Consider the following 20,900-nt stretch of genomic DNA (forward strand, 5'->3'; position numbering starts at 1 on the left):
GGAAAAATGCTAAAGCTAGGTCAAATGCCAAATTAAAAATAAATTTATTTGCCTTACTTTCAGAATATCTTGAGTTTCATTCCACTTGTTTGTCCACTCTTTGGTCAGTTCTTGTACCTTTGAAAGAAAACAAATATTGGAAAAAAATCACATCTCTTCTAAAGTCCTTGATAATACATTCTCAGAGAAGTGCTAAATATTTGTGCAATTCTTTGTGAAGTTTAATACTTAAACATATAGAAGAGCACTGTTGCTCCTGCAATAAGTGCCCATACCTACAATATCTCTCTCGGAATGGAAAATCACAAAATTTTTATTTATAGTATAAAATGAAACAAAGGATAGGGATAGCCCCTTCAAATAATGGCAGGCATTTTCAAAGAAATGGAATAATTCCATAAAGTGCTTCGTCAGTCCTACAAAGACTATTGCCACAGATTGATCCCTTCGCTGTAACAAGGCAACAGCTCTTTTCCTACAGTGCAGTTAAGCATGTTCAGGCTAAAATACCCTCCAGAGGATGGCATGCAGAGGAAGAAGCAGACAGGCAGCCTTCAGGAGAGAATCAGAGCAAAGTTTGTTGCAACTTAGAAATCACACACTTGGTTGAAATCAGCGCAGAAGTGAGAAGCTACTTGCAAATGCATTACAGACAGGGAGAGCACTGGATACAGAATCATAGAATAATTCAGGTTGCAAAAGACCTTTAAGATCATCAGGTACAACTGCTAACCTAAAACTGACAAGTCCACCACCAAAATGCATCCCTAAGCGCCACATCTACATGTCTTAAATACCTCCAGGGATGGTGACTGAACCAGTTCCCTGGGTAGCCTGTTCCAGTGCTTGATAACCCTTTTGGTGAAGAAAATTTTCCTCATATCCAATCTAAACCTCCCCTGCCACTGAGTCTAGACTGATAGAAGCTTAGGTTTTGTACTGCCTTTCATACCCATCCAGTTGTCCATCTTGTAAGTTAACTTTCATAACCTCTGTATTAGTAAAGTTTCTTTTCATTTCAGAGCCTTTCAGACTTTTTAGAAAGCAGTGCATAGAGGGTGCTTCAGTTAGACCCACCTCAAAGCTCTGGCTGACTTGGAATCATAATCACATCAAATAAAAATATACACACACACAAACACTTTCATTTTTTAAATCACCAGAATTCTGTGCAGGAATTAAATACATAGACTTTTAAAAACATACACAAACTTTTATTATTTGAATTCACTTCATCTGCACAAAAGCTGGGAAAAAACCAACCCACAGCTATGTCCCTTTATTACTTCACATATAAAGCCACTGTAGAAAAAAAAGTCTTCAATGCAGTTCCTCCAAACATCTCCACATTTGCCACCTGCAGCCTACTTTCCTGGTTGTCTTTGCAGATCAGCTGCAAATTAATCAATGAGAACTAAAGAACCTTCTCTCATCTCCACCTGTATCGCAAGATTTCAACAAAGAAAAGTAAGCACATTTTTCAATGCATCATTATCATTCCTAGTGCTGCTAATTGGAATGTTAAAACAAGAAAATAATTGAAAAGATTAAAGAAAAACATGAAGAAGGTCTATTGTAAGTCTATTCACCATACCACAACAATTTTTATTCCTCAGAAACAATTTAAAAATTGTTCTTCTATAAGGACAAATCAACTCATTAAAGAAAGCCACCATATATTTGTCAGATAATTTAAATATGGCGATAAAGTCTTCAGATCTGTATGAACAAAGTAATTAATGCACTCACTCAATTATAAAAAAGCTATAACCACTGTAATATCTACTAAGAATTTTCAGTAATTATGTCTATTGTAATTATCATGAATAGTAATCACATAACCTTCTAATGAGGCTGACAAAAGATAATAAAATATGCTCGATATACTCCCCACACAGAGGGGCCAACACTTCTGAGCAGGACAAGCAGTGATTACTGTCAGAGCATGAATAACATACTCTAATTAGCATATAGTCAGCAGTTTATATTACTCAGCTACTCTTAGATAAAAGCTTTTCATTTCTGCACAAAAATAAAAGCACTCTACATGTACTAACAATATTATCATTCATCTCTGACTCAGCTAAAAACTTTTTAAAACCTAGTGTGAATATGAAAAAAATAATTTGCAACTGAAGGCTCATACTACATTTATGCAGGTCCTACTTTAATTATTGAATACAACACAGTAAGGATTCCTGCATATACTACAGGGTATGCAATCCTACCAAAAACTTGGTTTATAGAGAAGCCTGGAGTCTACTTTGCAGCTATGGTTCATACTAATACATACATTTCATCCATTTTTGTCACAATGTTTATTTTTAAAGTATCATTTCACTGAAAAGTATTTCAACATGTCTTTAAAATTGGTGTTACCAATGGGAATCCTGAAAAGCACAGACAGATACTGTACAAATTACTTAGGTCAAAACAGGATTCTCGAAGCAATGCATTTATTCTCTAATTGTAAAGGTCTAAGCAGCACCAGTGTAAACCTTATAATTTAAACCAGATAAGAAGCCCCTTATTTTTCAAAGGCATCATATCTATGTTTGATTGGCATCTTCTTGACTATATTCAGAACTAAATATTTGCTGTCATGTAGCTGAATGATTCCAAATACTTTCCTCTTTCCTCTCCTCTTCCAAAGTCTGGGTAATACTATTTTTTTTAAAGCAGTTTGCAGTAGCTTTAAAAACATGCAAATATATAGAAGAGAATTAACATAGAATGACAGAATATAGAATGAAAGATTGTAAATTAGAGAAATGAGAGTACAGTTATAACTATATTATTTTGGACCCTATGAGTATATCTAAACTGTCTGGGAACTTTACCCAGCCTCTACAGTAGGCTAGATTATTAAAACAACCTGCTGTGAGGCACACTATGAAGTACACCTAGATCTTAGACCCCTCCAAAAAAGACAGCTAATTAGGCACTGACCATATTCGTATATACCAGATTTAAAGACTGAAATTTTCTGAAAACCTACTCCACAACACAAGTTATTGACTACTTGAAAACATAAAAGTGTTGAACATTTTCCCCACAAATCTTTTACTCTATTTTCTATGCACTGAACGCTTTGTTACTGTGGTCACTGACTACTCTGATTTAGTGGCTTTTCTCTCTCTATTCTATTTATAAACATACTATTTTAAGTAAGGCAAGCTGGCCTGGGAACAAATATTTTCATTAAATAAAACTGTTATATAAATATCAAAGATATACTTTTCCCTTAGTTACAATTTTATCTAACATTAGTAGAGTAACAAAATTACAAGTTCACACATAGGTGGGGTTTTTTTTGAAAAAAGCACCAAGACAATGCTGTTTGGTGGGAGAAAGTTTAGTTATAAAAAAAATATTCTGAAAATTACCAACACTCTTCCATCCAGACCCCCCCTTTCCTTTTTTTTTTGTTTAAAAACTGTTTTATGAAATTATAACTCACCCTTGCTTCATTCTGCTGAAGCTTTTCTTCCATACTTAAAGCTGTTGGAGAATCCAAGAGTGCAATCTAAAATTGTAAAAAGTCAACATCAAGTTAAAAAAAGGGAAGAAAAAAGTAACAATTTCTGGTGGAATCAAATGCAATTGTTCAACTTTTTTAATTATTAGGGATGAAATTTTAAAATCTAACATTTTACCTTGAAATACTGTAAGCAGAATAATCAAAATCTTGTCAAAGCAGATATTTCAAATACAAATCATTGGTTTGAGAGTACTATTTTCATTTACTATGTATACACATGGTCACACACATGCAGACGCTGAAACCACGCACAAGTTTATAACTGGTAATTCCTGATACATCTATCTTTATATTTCTGTTAAACATGAAAATCTATTATGCACCAATAGTTAACCATTTTGCTATAATACATATGCATATTGCTTATCTTTAATAAATATAACTAAGGTAGCTGGCCTTAGAAAAGGAAAACTACCATACAACACGCACACACACAAGCAATACTTATTATGTGACCTGCTACACTGAATCCAGCACTATATTTTGGTAACCAGTATTTTCAGTGATCTACAGAAGCATTTGCAATACAGTACTCTGGGAATATAAAGGAAAACCACAAAAGAAATTATACAGAGATTTATATTCTACTGTGCATACATAACACCACCTGCTGTTTTACCAACCATCACAAATTCAATTAACTGAAGCAAGTTTTCTATTGTCTCCCACACAAACATCTATCACATCCTACGACTGAAACAGATTTATTTTGTGGTATCCACTGTTTTACAGCTTGGAATTAGGTCAAAGCATTAGATCTTCAAAGGGGTCCAAGTTACATCTACTTTGCCAACTCTAAATCAAACCATATTTTGAAAATAAATTAATTTTCCCCTCCTAAAGAATATGGGAGAAACACAAGTATAATAGAGTAATTCAACCCCATAAAGAGCTTTCTAATTGTTTGTAACAAAAGCAGAGCTCACCACTTCAATCATCTACAATATCTATTACTGCTTCCAAGTGTGGTCCCACCTCCTTTATCAACAAATGTTTTATAGCATGAAATCTAGCTGAAGTACTAGCCTTCTATTAAAAAAAAGTCTATGCTGAACTGAAATTTCACATTGCATAGCCTATCTAAAATAAAATTAGATAGTTCTAGAAATAAATCTGAAGTATCATTTCAGATACCCATAAATCACATTGGCTCAAGTATGAAATCTAGCAGTCCCAAGTGACATTATTTAGAAGAGACAACTGGCCTGAGCAGATTGCATATTCCTTATTGTTAGCTTGGTTTCACCATCCTGGAAACAGAGAGGAAATTAAGCCTAACTGAGCTTATGCTGCAAACGTTTATAGTGGCTAATACTGATAAAAGAATAAGAAAGAGAATTATGCAAAAGGGAAGAACACACATGTTTTCTTACTGAAAATACTTTTACATATTTAGCACGTTACATGCTTTCTAATGTACCGTGTGGCCAAACACAAATAAAACTTATTGTTCAAACCCTCCAATACTCCTACATTTTTATATTTATGCATCTTAAATACTTTATACCTTCTACTTCTTTTAAGATACTAGATAAAGTACCTCTTCAGTCCATCAGGCTAGACCCAGGAAATATGTGACTACTCGGTCTCCTTATGTTGTGGTGACTACCTGTTGCACAACACACTGCAATCAAGCTCTGATTATATTAAGAGAAAGCTAAAAGCTTTGGGATGACAATTTTTCCCCCCTTATGTTAAAAGAGGTAATCTACTGGCCATATGGAAACTGATTCAATCAGGAAAATAATATTCATTCATAGCCTCATAGAGCTTGTTTACTCAAATCAATATAATGAAAGATAATTATCTCATTACATTCTAGAAATAGATGTTATAACTCAAGGAAAATTATACATAAATTTCAAGTAAAGCTAACCTGATTCCCTTGAGCAAGCAGGGCTTTTAATCGGGCTATTTCAGCTCTCAGCTCACGGATCAGTTTGACATTAGGATCCTCATTAATAGTAGGCTTGTTGATGATGTTTTTGGCTCTATTTGCATAGCGAAGTGTACTTAACGTTTCTCCATAATTGACATCAGCAGGTGAAATAGCTAAGGAGATGAAATCAGAAACAGTTTATCTAGCATCATATGTTTAATTTAGTAAAGTTAGTTTATATTTTAGAAGTCAGATAAACTTAAACGTGGATGAAGAGACAGAAATATATGATTAATCAGTATGGCTACCATTTGTTCCAATTATTCACCGAGCTCCACTGCTTTCATGTCACTATAACTTTGCTTAAGTAAGCACTGTATTAGACTAGCATATTAGAATAACCAGGTCCAACAACCAAGCATTGTAAAAAAAATCTTGCTGTCAATCTACTTAACGTTTACATTTCTCTGGTAAGCATAAACATCCTATATGAATACTTTTCAGGCTTTCTTGCAAATTTTTAACAAGAACAGTGGGAAAAAAAGTGAGTATTTTATAAGTATCAATGTAATCATTGACTGGAAAAGTCATTTCCGGTAAAAACACAGTAGGTTCAGTCCAAGTTTTGAAGGGAAATTAAACATCATTCAAACAAAAAGCAGACATGAAAACCAAAACAAGAGAAGAGCTTCTATAATTTACAAACCTAGCCATTCTGCTGAGCTGCAGGCATCCAGCAGCAAGCAGACCTGTTATCCATTTGATGCATCAAAAGAAACCAGTATTATTTTACAGGCAACTTAACCAGTTTAAATGAAAGTGCTAATGCTATCCTTCATTTAATTTTCCTAACAATATACAAGATGGTCCCAATTAAAAACACAATTACTGCATCGAAACAGATGAGCAAAAACACAGAAGAGAACACCATGCAGAAATGAGGGACCAGAAATCTTAATAATCCAACTGAACAAGAGACCCAGAGAATCAGACACCTGAAACACCTGAAAAAATAATCAAATATCAAAAATATTTTGCCCTTCCTCATTCTCTCAATAGTAATAAATATTCTTTTTGTGGTAAAGACTCCCCGAATCCGGGTAGATGCACTTGGCAACAGACTATATTTCCCCTAGCTCACTATCACTTCCCTACTTTATCTACTGTTTCCTCTCCACTACTCAATTATTCTCTTTCTGGAAGAATGTCATGATATGTTACAGAAATATGAACATCAGAATTGGATGTATTTTTATAGGAGCCTTTCCTACAGTTTGAGATTATCTTCCTGCTTTTTTTTTTGTTTAGTTACAGAAAAGGCAGGCCAAACGTATCCAGACAACTTGTCAGGCTCTGTTAGGCAATTCAACTACATTACCAGCAGAGTTACTGTCAGAAAAGATCAACCATCAGGGCTCTGCCTAGCAGAAGCATTGTTAATAGATGAGGAAGTAGCTGAAAAAGCAGCTGGGCACTGTAATCATTAATATAAGCACTGAAAGCTCATTGTGTTTCTAAAACTTCTCTTCCCAAACCCTCTGAAAAAAACAAAACAAACAAACAAAAAACCACAGAAAACCAAAACCACACAACAAAAAAACCAACCAAGTTACTCAACCATGTTGAGTAACATGTTGAGTACACCCAAATAGATAATCTGCAGATGAAAACAAAGCTCTCAAATTCAGGAGGCATATCTGCTATTGTTTATGACATTACTAAACAACTAGACTGTCCCCATATACACAATGAGACCCTATATAGTTCTATTGCTGGAAGAGATGTTCAGCAGAGTGTAGGCAGAGGCAGAGTGTCACTAGAAAACTCAGAAAGAAAGAGATCATTAATATGTGTAAACAATGTTCTCCCTTAACAAAGCATCTGGAATCTAAATATTTACAGCCACTCCTATTAAGCATACACTGTTCAGGATGCAAAAAAAAGTAATTTAAAGACACTTACTGGCAATCATTATAGTTTTAGAGTTTCCTCCTAGGCTATCTTTTAACAGCCAAGTCAACACAGAGTCCCTGTAAGGCACAAATACTTGTTTCTTCTTTGAAAGAGGATTTGTTGCATCCTGAGATAAATCAGCTGTGATGTGGAGGCAGGAAAAAAAAAAGCAATTATATATTTTCATTCATTTTCAAAAAAGGTGTGCATTAGGCCACGATTTGTGTAAGTAAAAATGAACAGAAGTAAATAAATAGAAAGGTATTCAATGACTAAAAAAAAAATCCAAAACAGACAAGCACAAAAATCAGAGACATACCTAAGGCAGAAATTACATTTCCCAGAGTAACTAGAGATTTGTTAATATTTCCTCCTTCCTTTAATCTAACCCCTGTGGCACCGGTGGCATCTGCTCTCTCACTTCCAGCAAGATCGACCAAATGAATCTTGCTAACAGTTTCACAAGGCATTTCGGAATCAAATTTAGCCTACAGAAAAAAAAAAAAAACACCACAAAGAAAAGTATGTTAAGCTACAAAATTCTGAAATTTTGCTGAATACAACTTAGAGGCCTTTTTCATGTCATGATTGAATTTAACTTGTTTACAACAGCAGAGCTTCAGAAGACAGATGCATTAGAGGTGTCACAGAAAGGCATTTGATCATTAATCGCTGCATAACTCCCAAGCAAGTAGTTACTGCTTTAAATTGTAATATTTGCAACTTTCTAGCCACTTATGCATATGCACTAACAACTGTGAATTGGTATTTACAAGATGCACAGTGAACACATGCTGTACTCATTTTATTAAGCTTTCAATATTTATATTTAGCTTTCAACAAGTTATAGCATACACAGACACATTTACACTCAATTTCTCCCCCTGCCTCCATGTTAAAGTAAGTAGCAATTGCAATTTCATTCTACTATTTTATCTGAGGCTTCTTCTCAATTTTTATCTTAATTCATATGAATCAACTCAGATTGTCCTGTTTAAAAATTTCTTCTACTTTTACAGTACAACAGTAGAACAAAACATTTTGCTGGCTGCCTCTCATCCTCTTCTGAAAGCTTTGTTATGAGCAATTTATCATTAGTGAACAGCTGGTGCATGGGATTTTGTATGTGTGTGCGGTTTTGGGGGGAGGCATGCAAAGTTCTGTCATGAGAGCGAACCACCTCTATGCTACCTTCTCTTCATCTAGCAGGTTATCCGAGGACTATCTAAAAAAGCCCCCCAAAAACAACAATGAAGAGCAGGAGTCATTAGAAAAGGACTTTACTGCATATGAACAAAAAGATTATTACAGTCTGAGAAAACATGTTAAACCTCTCCATTATTCCGTCAGTAAATCAAGGAATATAAATAGGTTTCCAACACTAACAGAGGAAGAGTCAGCAAGAAAACACTCAGAAAACATTTCTACACTCTACGATTTGGGCCATGGAGACAGGTTTTTTGTAAACTTTGGATAACATTAGAGCATAAAAGCTAGCCCATGTTCACCTCTGGCTGAAGTCTCACACAACATGCTCCTCGCCCACTCCTGTCACAGGAGCATCATGAAACACACTGGCACTGGTAACTCTTATTCAGCCTGAACTCCCAATAATTATCTCCTCAAAATCTATTAAACATCATTTTAAGTAATTACATTACACTGTAAATTTTAAAGATTATAATCACTGATAAACATAATTCTCAAAACAGTATTTTCACACTTTTAACTTTCCTCATCACAAAACAACAACATAGTCATTATGTACCCATACTTACTTATTTGACAACCTTATTTTTTAATTATCATGTGAATTATTGAATGTAAATACATATTAAGACAGGTGGTTTGGTTTTGTTACCTGAGTGAAGTTGATTGTGAAAATGGCATGCGACCTGCTACTGACATCATTCATTCCAGTTGCAGCCGTTGTTCTATTTATATTTCCTGCATCCATAAGTTCCTCTACATCAGTATAATTTTGCACTAAATGTTTAGACAAATCTAAAGAAAAGCAGAGTGTTACAGTATGCTCATACTTGCACTTGAAAATGATTCAAATTACCCTCACTGCTGCAAAGTATTGCTGCAATTAGTGTTTATTGTGATACTTGTTTATCACTTAAGGAAAGGAATGAGGCTTCATGTGAACAATGGAGAACTTACACATTTACAGTAAATTAAGAAAAAAAAATGCAATCTTACTAAAGTATTTAGTGCAACAACATAAGCATAACCCCTCAAAAGACATGAACCTTCCCTGGCAGAGGACAAATTAAGACAATAAGATCCTAATAGGTTTTTTCCACCTAAACATTAAAGATTTACAAACTATAGTCAACAAATTCTTAAAACCAATTGTATCTCTTAACATTACTTAAAATTGTGTTATAAATTTACAGATAAAAACTGTGTATGTATAATAATCTCAGAATTGGGAAAGTGCATGGGGATACAAAATGAGAGGCTATTCTCCTTTAATGCTTTTATATCAAAGAAAAGAACTGTATCCATCATCATTTATATTTTAAAAGATAAAAATGCCCTATGCAATTAGAGATGACATTTTAGAATATATAAAGGTAGTAAAGTATGCAGTGCAAAACACTGGAAGTTGTTTTACCCTCAACATATGGCCCTTCTTTTGGATGTTCTCGTATTCGTAAATTATTAGTTTTTGATGACTTCCGTCTGAGAAGGTCTCTCACACGTTCATTATAAATTTCCAGATAACTGAAAGAAAAAGATTTGAAAACCACTGACTGATTCAAGAGTCTTTAAAAAAAGGAAAGCCATGTTAACACTGTGTTTGAAAGCAAGATGCCCTGAGAAGCAAATGGATCCAAATTTGGCTTAAGATAGTAATGACTACAGTGTACTTGTACCATAAGAAAAAAGTAATAAGCAAGTAGAAAGGAAGCAGACATTAGCAAGATCAAGATCTCCTAATGTCAGCCTGAAATAAAGCCTAAAAATAAGGAAGATGCTGTCCATTAGGAAAGGCATTTTCTATCATTTAAATAAACCAAAATGCACAGCTGTTGGATTGAAGTTAGAAGCATTGTGCATTTTGACTATGACTGCCAACAAAAATCAATTATAGGACTGAGGCCAAGCATGGAAAGTTACTTGAAAAACACACACTTTTCTCAGAGATAAAGTGAAACAGGGTGGTTGTAACTGAAACAACTTTGATAATCAGCAAATTATGGACACACCAAGACCTACCTGACTTCTGTTCGAAAGGATGCCTCATTCCGCTTTGTTTTTTCACTTATTTTGCTGAATAATCCTTCACAAATTCGAGGTATTAAACCTGCATCACCCTGCAATAACAACAGTTCTTATTTCCAAGGCTATATACACATACACAATATATTTTGAAAAATAAACCCCAAGATCACTAGTTGAGAGTTCCAACATCCAGAAAAAGGAAAAGAAAAAGAAAAAAAAATCAAATCTTTTCAACAAATACTCTCTTGCCCTTTATTTAACTGCAGTTACCTTGCCACTTTAATCCTTGTGTGTGTGTTGGGATGTATATACTAGCTCCATTTCTTTGCTATTGGGATATACTTTGCCCTTCTCATTTAGTTCGAAAAAACCCAACTGCTTAAGGCAGAAACTGGCTCCTCAGAGCAACATATGGACTGCCTTATCTCAATACTATTTTTTATAACTTCTTCCACCTCATCTCACTAAATGGGACAAGAACCATATATATGCATCCATGAGCCACTCTCATTCAAAACCCCAATCCCCAGCTCACAGTCCTTTCTGTCTTGAAAGATTCAGCAGGTCCTCTGGATAAATTGGCATGCAATAACAATGTTAAAACTACATTCACTGTATCCTACAATGCAGCCAAATTAAATTTTATATTTAACTTCTGAATGCTTGACTCTGCCGTTAAAGAGTTTTTACGCATAAAGTGCTCGGTCGGTTTAATAAAGCTAACTGAAAGAACATATTCCTTCTCACATATCAGACTACATAGTTTACTAGCAGGGCTGCCACTATCCATTACAGGGTCCTTGCCACTTCACCTAACACAGCAGCCAGCAGCAGCAGGATGTCATCTTCTCGTTTAAGCTGGCACTTGAGAATTGAGCTTCATCCCAGTGAGGCTGCTGCTCCACCACCAATGTCAAACATGTGTCTGACTGAGGCAGCAGCTAATGCTGCCAAGATATCCAGACTTAGCACGCAGCCCTCCTCTTCCCATTGCTCCAGGGAGATCCCTTTCCAGCCAAACAGCAAGGCAGCAAGTCAAAGCCAGGGTTTTCCCCAGCAGCAGAGGAACAGGAGAGTGCCACGCAGCTCTGGTCTCAGCTGACAAGAGGCTACTTGCTCCCAGCTGCCCCATTCCCACTGAGTCTGATTAGGTAGATGCCCAGCTACCTGCTGAGCACACCTCCTCCCCACCACTTCAGGAAGACAGCAGCTAACACTCCTTCAGAACTGAAATGAGTGAATGTGGCTCCCAGGAGTAAAGGGAGAGGACATATACATACAGATGAGCTTTGGGCTCAGAGTTGCAAAACTCAGAAGTAGCTTACAAAACAGTCTGTCAGCTACAATTTGCCTCCAGCCCAAAAATGCATAAGAGATTTGATGAGAGGGACTAATTCTAATTCTATGCACCATGAAGGCAAGAAATGTTCTTGCTTAGAGTTAGGGGGCATGTAATTATGCAGGAGGCAAATTAGGACAAACCAGACCAAACATCCCACAGGAGCATAGCCCATGCACTCCAGGCACCCAAGAGTTTGCCTGGTGAGATTCTGGCAGCAGGAAAAGTCGAAGACAGGGTTTTCCTGTGCACCAGACTCTGGGAGGGTGAGTGCTTCATGGGTAAAGACTTCTCTTCTATTTGGACCCCCACATAAAATCTGACCCCTTTTGCCCAAGCTTATTCCAGTCTGCTCCCATGCTGGTCCCCTCTGTCCTTATTCTTCCGTTTCCCCCTGCATTCTCTGTCCAAGCAATCTTCTTCCAGGTGCCATCTCTGAGCTTCTCTTCCTCTTTCCTTTGCCCAGATATAATTTCCAATTCACCATCCAGTCTTTTTTTAATCATACTCTATCCCTCCATTTTGCCCTTTCCCAGCTTCTTCCTCCTCTTAATCAGAGCCTCTCTGTCCCTCTCAAACCAGGCTTCATTCTTTGAAATAATAATCTATTCTCTCCTTCTATCATACCTAGTGCTTCACCTGACCACACCTTGGCTTAAAAAAAAAAAAAATAACCCCTAGATAAAGGGAGAAACTGGCAGCTTAATTAGGCTTTTTTTGAGACAGTTGCCTTTGGTAACAGAGGAGCAAGCAGCCCTTCCCAATATGTATCAATCCCTACCTCCAGATAAAGTTTCAGGGTTCAGTGTTGGAAATTCCCACACACTTTTTTGTTTTTCTTCTTTTTTAAACACAGGAAGAGGAAAAAGACTTTTCTTTCATCTCATGCTTAGAAAGACCTGAACAGTTTTAATTAAAGCTTAAGGAAAGAACATGAAAGATCCATCACAAAGTTTTAGGCAAGTCATTAGTGTCTGACATAATTTAACAACTGCAAAGAGAGTCTTAAAATAGGAAATAATAGCTCTAATTGAGTAACATCAACCATAGCAATACAGTGATGAGAAAAGAAGAACACATAGCTCCCAGTATATTTTATCAGTAAAATGTACTTCTTAAAGAATGTACACTCTTTATCAGAAACTATATTTAAACATTTTCTCCCTTCTCACCCCCTACAGCTCAAAAGCAGGATCAACTACATCTTTGACAGGTGTTTTTTTCTGGGTTACAGAGCTTCCAGTCATGGAAATCTGTAGAACCAAAATAGGTAGTTCACTCCAGAGCTGAATTTTCTCATTAAAAGCCTGTTTTCCTTCTATGCTATCTAACCAGAAAACTCCTCATTGCAATGTAAATGTACTGTTTCTTACCCATCTACTTTGGATACAGGGAACAAACTATGCCCTTCTTTTCTGCGGCAGCCTTTCACGTCTTGGAAGACTTTTGTTCCTCCACAGTCTTCCATTCTCTGCGTACACAAGTCTGACTTTCCTGATAGATCATGTTTTATAGATCTCTGATCATTTCAGTTCCTCTGCTCAAAACTTATTCTAATTGGTCCACATACTTCTTGAAATGACTGCTGCACACAGTATTGCAGAAGCAGCTTTCCAGAGCCAAGAACAGCAGATATTAAAAGCAAAATGAGAATAGAATACATACTTTTTAAGGAGAAGTAGGGAAAAAAGAAAATTTATTTTCAATTCAAGTTTTCTTATAGCACTGTAGTCTCTCTGACAGGGCCATCAATTTTCAAGCATTTAACTTGGCAGCTGAGTATATTTTATACACACTCTGTATAAAGCCAGATTAAAGTATTTATGTATCATGGCAAGAAGATTAGACTCTTATTATTGAATAGTGTCAAACAAACTTCAGCACCTATTCATTTGCAAAATGTCTTGATGATTATGGTCATTACATATAGTGAGGCAGTCTCATAAAAATGTCACTTTTATAAATTTCTGAAATAGAAATCCACATCTAGGTCATAAGATCTTTTCTGGTTACAAAAGTCTATTCTGCTTACCATACTGAAGTTAAATATAAAGCTACTTACTCTGTGACAACTGAAAGAAAAAGATTTACAGCCAATTAACTCTCCTAAGCTAAGGGAGGTGCAAAGTGGCCAATCTTGCTACATTTCAAAAGAGTGGATCTATCTAAGGAAGAACAAGTGGCAATATCCTCCTTTTCAATTCTGCTAGGAGAAGACATGATGTATTTTTTTTACCCAAGTATTAAAGAATGAAACCTGTAGAGGCTGCCTGGCAAACAGGCTTCATCAGTCAGCCCTTTTAAACTGTTCCACTCCCAACAGTTTAGTGGGTTCTTTCTGTCCTTGGAAAGCCATGGAGGCAACTGCAAGAAACTACTCCCATCCTTTACTCACAAACTGCCAAATACTACTCCTTCTTCTTCTAGGGTCTTCACTGAAGAGCTCAACAGGACTTAATCCTTAAAATGAAAGTTACTGTGTCATCTCATAATGGTTTGCTGAAACTTACATTTAACTACTCTCATCCCCCTCCTCACTTGATAGCCTTCTCTAAACAGGGGTCAAGGACCTACTTTAATCTTCTGACCCTTTAAAAGAGGTCTAAAAATCAGATCTCTTCAGAAATAGCTGATCATCCATGTTCTCAAATCAGTATATTCTTTTTTTATCTCAAGTTGGGCATAGAAAATCAGTGGTAGCATTTCAAATATTTGGTTTTGTTACTGAACAAAAATTATTGCTTTTTATCCAACATAACAAAGCATCACTTAAAGACACTTATTCCAAATGTAAATATCTACGTATAAAAGAAACAGCTTCTAAAAACCTCTGATTATTACTAGAAGGTATGATACATGGGGAGTCAGTAGCATACAGACAGGATCAGTAATAATAATTCCATAAAAACATGCTCTTGCGATATCACAATTTCAATGCATTGCTACGGATTTAAAAAAAACCACACCTGTTTAGTTGATGTGGGGCCAGTGGTGGACATTGTCTACCTGGATTTCTCTGAGGCTGTCAGTACAGTTTCCCACAGCCGCCTCCTAGAGAAACTGATGCATTACAGTCTAGACAAGTGGTCTGTGCAGTGGGCAGGGTACTGGCTGACAGGCCACACCCAGAGCGTTGTGTTAAATGTCTCCTTTTCAAACTGGCAGCCTGTCACAAGTGGGGTCCCCCACGGATCGATATTGGGCCCAATGCTGTTTAATGTCTTCGTAAGTGACCTGAATGATGGGATCAAGCGTACTCTGATGAAGTTTGACAACGATACCAAACTAAGTGGGGAAGTGGACACTTCCCGGAAGGGAGAACCACCCTGCAGGAAGACCTGGGTAGGAGGAAGAGTGAACTAACAAAAACCTTATGAAGTTCAACAAGGACAAATGTAAGGTCTCGCACCCAGGAAAACATAAGCCAGGAGTGCAGCACAGGCTGGGATCTACCTAGCTAGGGAGCAGCTCTGTGGAAAGGGACCTGGGGGTCCTGGTGGACAACAAGCTTAATATGAGTGAACATGTGCTGCGGCAGCAAAACAAGCCAGCAGGATGCTGGGTTGCATCACCAAGGGCATCAGCAGCAGACATAATCATTATCCCACTCTACTCAGCACTTGTCAGGCCACACCTGGAATACTGTGTTCAGTTTTGGTCGCCACTATACAAAAAAGATGTGGACAGGCTGGAGAGGGTCTAGAGAAGGGCCAGAAAGATGATCAAAGGACTGGGAAACCTGCCTTATGAGGAAAGGCTGAGAGAACTGTGTTTGTTCAACCTTGAGAAAAGAAGGCTTAGGGGAGACCTTATCACCATGTTCCAGTATTTAAAGGGTGGCCACAAAGAAGACAGAGACTCCCTTTTTACAAGGAGTCACACAGAATAGAAGAGGGGTAATGTGTACAAGTTACTCCTGGGGAGATTCCAACTGGACACAAGAGGACAATTTTTCACAATGAGAACAATCAGTCTTTGGAATAATCTCCCTGGGGAAGTGGTGGATTCTCCAATGTTGGACATTATGGACACATTCAACAAAAAAAAGGACACTTTTAAGATTCAGCTGGACAGGGTGCTGGGCCATCTTTTCTAGACAGTGCTTTTGCCAAGAAAGGTTGGACTAGATGATCCTTGAGGTCCTTACAACCTGGTATTCTATGATTCTGTGAAAATACAACATACCGCATTTCCCATCATGGTGTAGGACTTCCCAGATCCGGTCTGTCCGTATGCAAAAACACAAGCATTATAACCTTCAAAAGCAGATTTAAGCACATCTGTACCAAGATTTTTGAAAACCTAAAAAGAAAGAAAGTTTTTTAAGACAACAGAAGCTTGGGGAAAAAAGTTGTCATCAGTTATCAGTCCAGCAAGGCAAATATTAAACAATAAACTACCACAATATAAGCTATTGGCATCAACCAAGGATATTTACTATAGGACAGGAAATTAGTACTTCAAATAAAACACTAAATTTTACTACCATATTTCATTTACAGCACTGCATCAGTATATTTTCTACCTTTTCTGTCAGAGATCTACTTGACATGTAGAAGAACAAAAAACACTACCTTCTTTCTATAGCTCCAATTTCTTTCAGCAATCTCAGATACTTCATTCACTTCTCCTTATTGTTAATATCTACTTACTTTTTGTATCTTTGCCAACTCTCCATGTTCTGCAAATATCCAGCCCCTGCTCACAAGGAAATGTTTCAGTAATCCTGACAATTTCTTGGTTTCTGTTTTTGGAGGGTTTTGTTTAGCTTTTTGCTTTAACCAAGTGTAAGAAAATGGCCCATTATTTTCTCCATATTTCCTCCCTAACTGGCTTTTACATACCAATACTTTTTAGGCTGGCAAACACAGAAACATGTTTTCTATATGGTAAGTGACCCTCTTCCATCAGCTAGCCCCTTCTCTTTTGCCCTCAACATTTACTAACTGATCACAATACCTCCTCCACATCCCATAATACAGGAGTCTGTTCTCACTTAATAACTTCAGCTCTCACCAGGTTCCTTCATCACCTTCCTTTGCAATACTGGCTCCAGTATCCCTCCCAGATTCCTGACCTTTCATTATCATTACACCCAATTTCCATCCATACCCCCACTGGCCAAGGAATGCAGATTTCTCTCAACAAAAATATTAATCTGTGTCTCCCAAACCAGACATTTTCAAAAATCTCATACATGCTTCACATAATTTGGCTACTAGTCTGCAGTATATGTGGTTTAAATTAACTAAGGTGTACAAGTCATAATTACTAGCGAATGGCACATGCACAGTATAACCATGCCACTCTTCCCTTGAAGGAGTGTTGGGTGATTTCTTTGATTATTAACACTCAGTTGCAAGCATGCCTTTGGAATACTTAACTTTACCTTCCCTTGAGCAAAGGAGTTGCAACGCTGTAATCAGTTATATTTCTCAAAGAGGAAGAGTATAAAGATCAGCCAAAGCACAATTTGCCTTTTGCTTGCCATTTGAAAAGTAGCATCTTAGTTGAATTCTCCCTCCTGAGTAACTGCTCCTTTATTTTTTCCCCAATTTTCCCTTTCTCTATGTCCAAGTTTTTACCTCACTATCTGGACCAAGTCTTTATGCACTACAGTTTTGACTGCATTTTCCCTTTTAAAAATTTGTGTATATCTTGCAAAGTGATTTGAGGTAGTACATAGGACAGTTACAGTCGGTGTTGTCTGAACACAGAGGCTTAACACACAGGTTAGAAGAAAAGACATTGTTAGGATGGGACTTTGTCAGAACCAAACAGCTGGGACACTGGTTTGTCACAAAAGGGCTGTAAACATCAAAATTCTCTTTGTTTCTCTTCCAGGAATACAACCTAAGTAGCTTGATGGTAAATTGCCACTCCCACTCTAATTTTTGAATACTAAAGCATATTTTGCCTCTACAAGTCATATTAATGGGGAATGTAGTATTAGACAGACATCCATTTATTATTTTTCTGCCTTTCAAATGGAAAAATATAACAATTGTGAACAAAGCACACTAGGCAACTGCATTACCAACAATCAAGATCAATTTTATTCCATGGCAAGATGAATGTGAATGAAAGACGCCCTTCTATGCCACTGGTGCAGTAAACTGGAAATTCTGCAGCAACTTGATAAGAGCTTAACTACGAAGCCTTCCAATTAAATATGAAATGAATAACACAAGCAAAACAATAGCTTGTGCAGCATTTGTTTAGAAATTGCACTCCCATGGTTTGAAAACTCCTTTTGTTTTCATTGTGCTTCACACATTGTCATTAAAACAACACTTGACACAGGGACAACAATATTTTTGTGGCCAGAGAAGTTAGCATTCTTGTCAGTAAAGGATGAAGGAGGCAGTCTGGGGTTGTGGAACACACCATAATAGCGGAATATTGAACATGGACATCTAAGCCATGTTTAGGATTTATTGTTAGCATCCTATTACTATGAACCATAAAGCTCACAGCTTTACAAAAAAAAAAAAAATCATTGCTCAAGGCTGCTGCAGCAATCCCTATACGGGCATTTTAATTTATTATTTTTCTGTAAGCTCCTGACATGGGCAAGTTACACTGATCTTGCCTCAACCCGATCCACTCTGAAACAGAGGCAAAATGGCACCAATAAGGAAAACCTTCAAATAAGGAAAACTAATTTATTACTTGTATGTGGAAATTGGACATCAACACAGGATACAACTTGGATATCCATTTATATTAATTCAGGTTTCCTTTGCAAATGGCTATTTTAACAAGAATTAACTTCATTATTTCATAGCACATTCAGATTCTGGAAAAAACCCTGCATTTTAACAGCAACAGCCTAACAACACAATGGACTCTCTTCCTGGGATTCTTCTAATGAGATCTTGTCTAACGCAGCTTTCCAGAATTATCTCAAGTCAGGTAAAGAAACAGCTACCTAAAGAATCCAAGAATTAAATATCCATAAACCTAACCTACAATCAGTGCTTAAGAAGAATTTATGTAACTACTTCTATAGTACATTTTGCAGACTTTTCCAAATATGCATAGATACATCATTAACACTGTTTTAGAGAGATGTACTTATCTATATGAGGAAGAACTGAGAACATGGCAATCAGTTATCACTGAGAATTACACGCATTTTCAAGAAACTAAGTAATATTAAACTGAGACCCTAATCGATTTGTATGAGCAAACTTAAGGCAATCATTTTTTGTGTCTGCAGAACCACAACCAAAATGTCAAGCTTAAGTTAGAATCACAGCAGAAAAATACATGATCAAAGCCGCTTTAATTAAAATAAATAAATAATTATCTGCATGCTCAACTTAAAGCATTTGCTGAAGTTCTAGTAAGGCCATATGGCCTGAACCGCCTGCTTAAAAAAAAAAAAATCCACTAGAAACTAGGGTTCCAATCATTGTGCTCAAATACACTACTTCTTGAATTTGCCACAGTGCTAAATTAATTAGGGTATTTCTACATCAACGCCCAAATAAATGTATACTGCTTGATACTTCACTGAATATAGCAAAAACTGTGTTACTTAAAAGAACATCATCAAGAAATTAACAATCCAGAAAGTTTAAGAACATACATGATCAAATACTTGGATTACGCACTAACTAATAAATCAGTGAAATAAAAAAGCTTTCAGAAAAAAACAGGACCTACTGCTTACACTGATGGTTAAATAGAAATTTCAAGTATAAATTCTCTATCAAACAATTATAGTCGTTATACATAATGGCAAAGCTTGTCCTTCTCATATATATTTAAAATTGGCTTCAACTTATTGTTTCTTATTATTAGTTTTAATTCTGAGGCTTTTTAAGATTAGACATACCAGTATCCCTGATTTGGGGGTTACAGAACAGATGAGCTACATACCAAACAGGTATGTATCCAACTGGCTTACAGTGTATTCAGCAAACCCTTGCATTATTTTAAGGGGAAAGAAATACTCTCACTTGAAGCTTAGAGGATCCCAAGTTCCACAAAATCAAAAAAGAAGATAGCAATCACAAAATACTTGAATTTCACTTAATAAATTTATTTGATAATGTGGAATAGCAAAAAGGTTCAATGTTCACATGAAATGTGATGTCAGGGAGGGCCTATCTGTTCATCTAAATAATGTCTATAGCTCTGAGTTGGATTTTCTGGTTTGAGTGTGCAGGAAGAATGGCAGTTTTGTCCTTTCCTAAGCTGAATACTCAAGGGAGGAGAAAGAAGAATCTTCTTCAGTGCGTACCAAGAACTTTGGACAAAAAAACCCACCACTTCAACCACATAAGAACAATGTTTTTATCTAAGTGAATTAAAGATATACATTTGTTTCTCAAAAGTGATTTTTTTCAAAAAAGCTTTTCAAAAACAAAGTTAGTGCTCGAGAAATTTTCTAACTTGACCTTACAAGACAAATCAGACAAGAACTAGAAAGAAGGCATTTAGCCTGCTATATTAGGAAACACAGCACTTAATGTTAGATAAGTTAAAAAAAACAAAATAAAATTCAAATTCTCAGGTACCTAGGGAATTTCTAAATTACATAAGAAGCACTGTCAATGAAAAGAAATTTCAAAGAATGCTTTCAAGCCAAAGAAAAGGGAAAGGAAAAAAATCATTAACATTCAGAAATCCTACCATTTCTTGACAAACAAAGCTGGGACTTTTACTGTCTGCTGAAAAATAGGAAAAATCATAGGTAAATGTCTTAGTTCTTTCTCGTCCTGTGTCTCCAGTACCACCCTCTGGTACCTATTTAAAAAAAAAAAAAAAAAAAAAAAAAAAGCAGCTGGTACAATACATCTGGATGAAGTAATTAAAAACATTTTACAATAAATAATCAGAAAGCAAATTTAACATAAGGCTATACACATTTAGAAATTTATAATGACAGGTTAGTCTATAGTCCCACAACAGTGAAAAAATTAGAACAGATGGATCCTTCTGCA

At 36.4% G+C, this 20,900-nt stretch overlaps 1 protein-coding gene across 7 annotated transcripts in view; it reads right to left on the reverse strand.

Moving 5' to 3' along the window:
* KIF16B (kinesin family member 16B) overlaps positions 1-20,900 on the reverse strand; it is a 145,731-nt gene that overhangs the window by 107,788 nt on the left and 17,043 nt on the right. For 6 of the 7 annotated variants that reach the window (XR_007506046.1, XM_049800520.1, XM_049800519.1 and 3 more), the window contains exons 3-12: positions 20,590-20,703; positions 16,132-16,248; positions 10,602-10,699; positions 9,997-10,106; positions 9,235-9,377; positions 7,693-7,861; positions 7,383-7,514; positions 5,418-5,593; positions 3,461-3,526; positions 58-117 (exon numbers count right to left, since the gene is read on the reverse strand). Coding sequence is in view for 6 of the 7 variants with exons in the window: in XM_049800520.1 (XP_049656477.1) it covers positions 58-117; positions 3,461-3,526; positions 5,418-5,593; positions 7,383-7,514; positions 7,693-7,861; positions 9,235-9,377; positions 9,997-10,106; positions 10,602-10,699; positions 16,132-16,248; positions 20,590-20,703 (1,185 nt within the window). In the remaining variant the exon portion in view is untranslated. Of the gene's footprint in view, positions 1-57; positions 118-3,460; positions 3,527-5,417; positions 5,594-7,382; positions 7,515-7,692; positions 7,862-9,234; positions 9,378-9,996; positions 10,107-10,601; positions 10,700-16,131; positions 16,249-20,589; positions 20,704-20,900 lie in introns of those variants that run through there. The other variant, XM_049800522.1, reaches the window with a different exon arrangement.

This window comes from Accipiter gentilis, chromosome 5, assembly GCF_929443795.1.
Source record: "Accipiter gentilis chromosome 5, bAccGen1.1, whole genome shotgun sequence".
NCBI lineage: Eukaryota > Metazoa > Chordata > Aves > Accipitriformes > Accipitridae > Astur > Astur gentilis.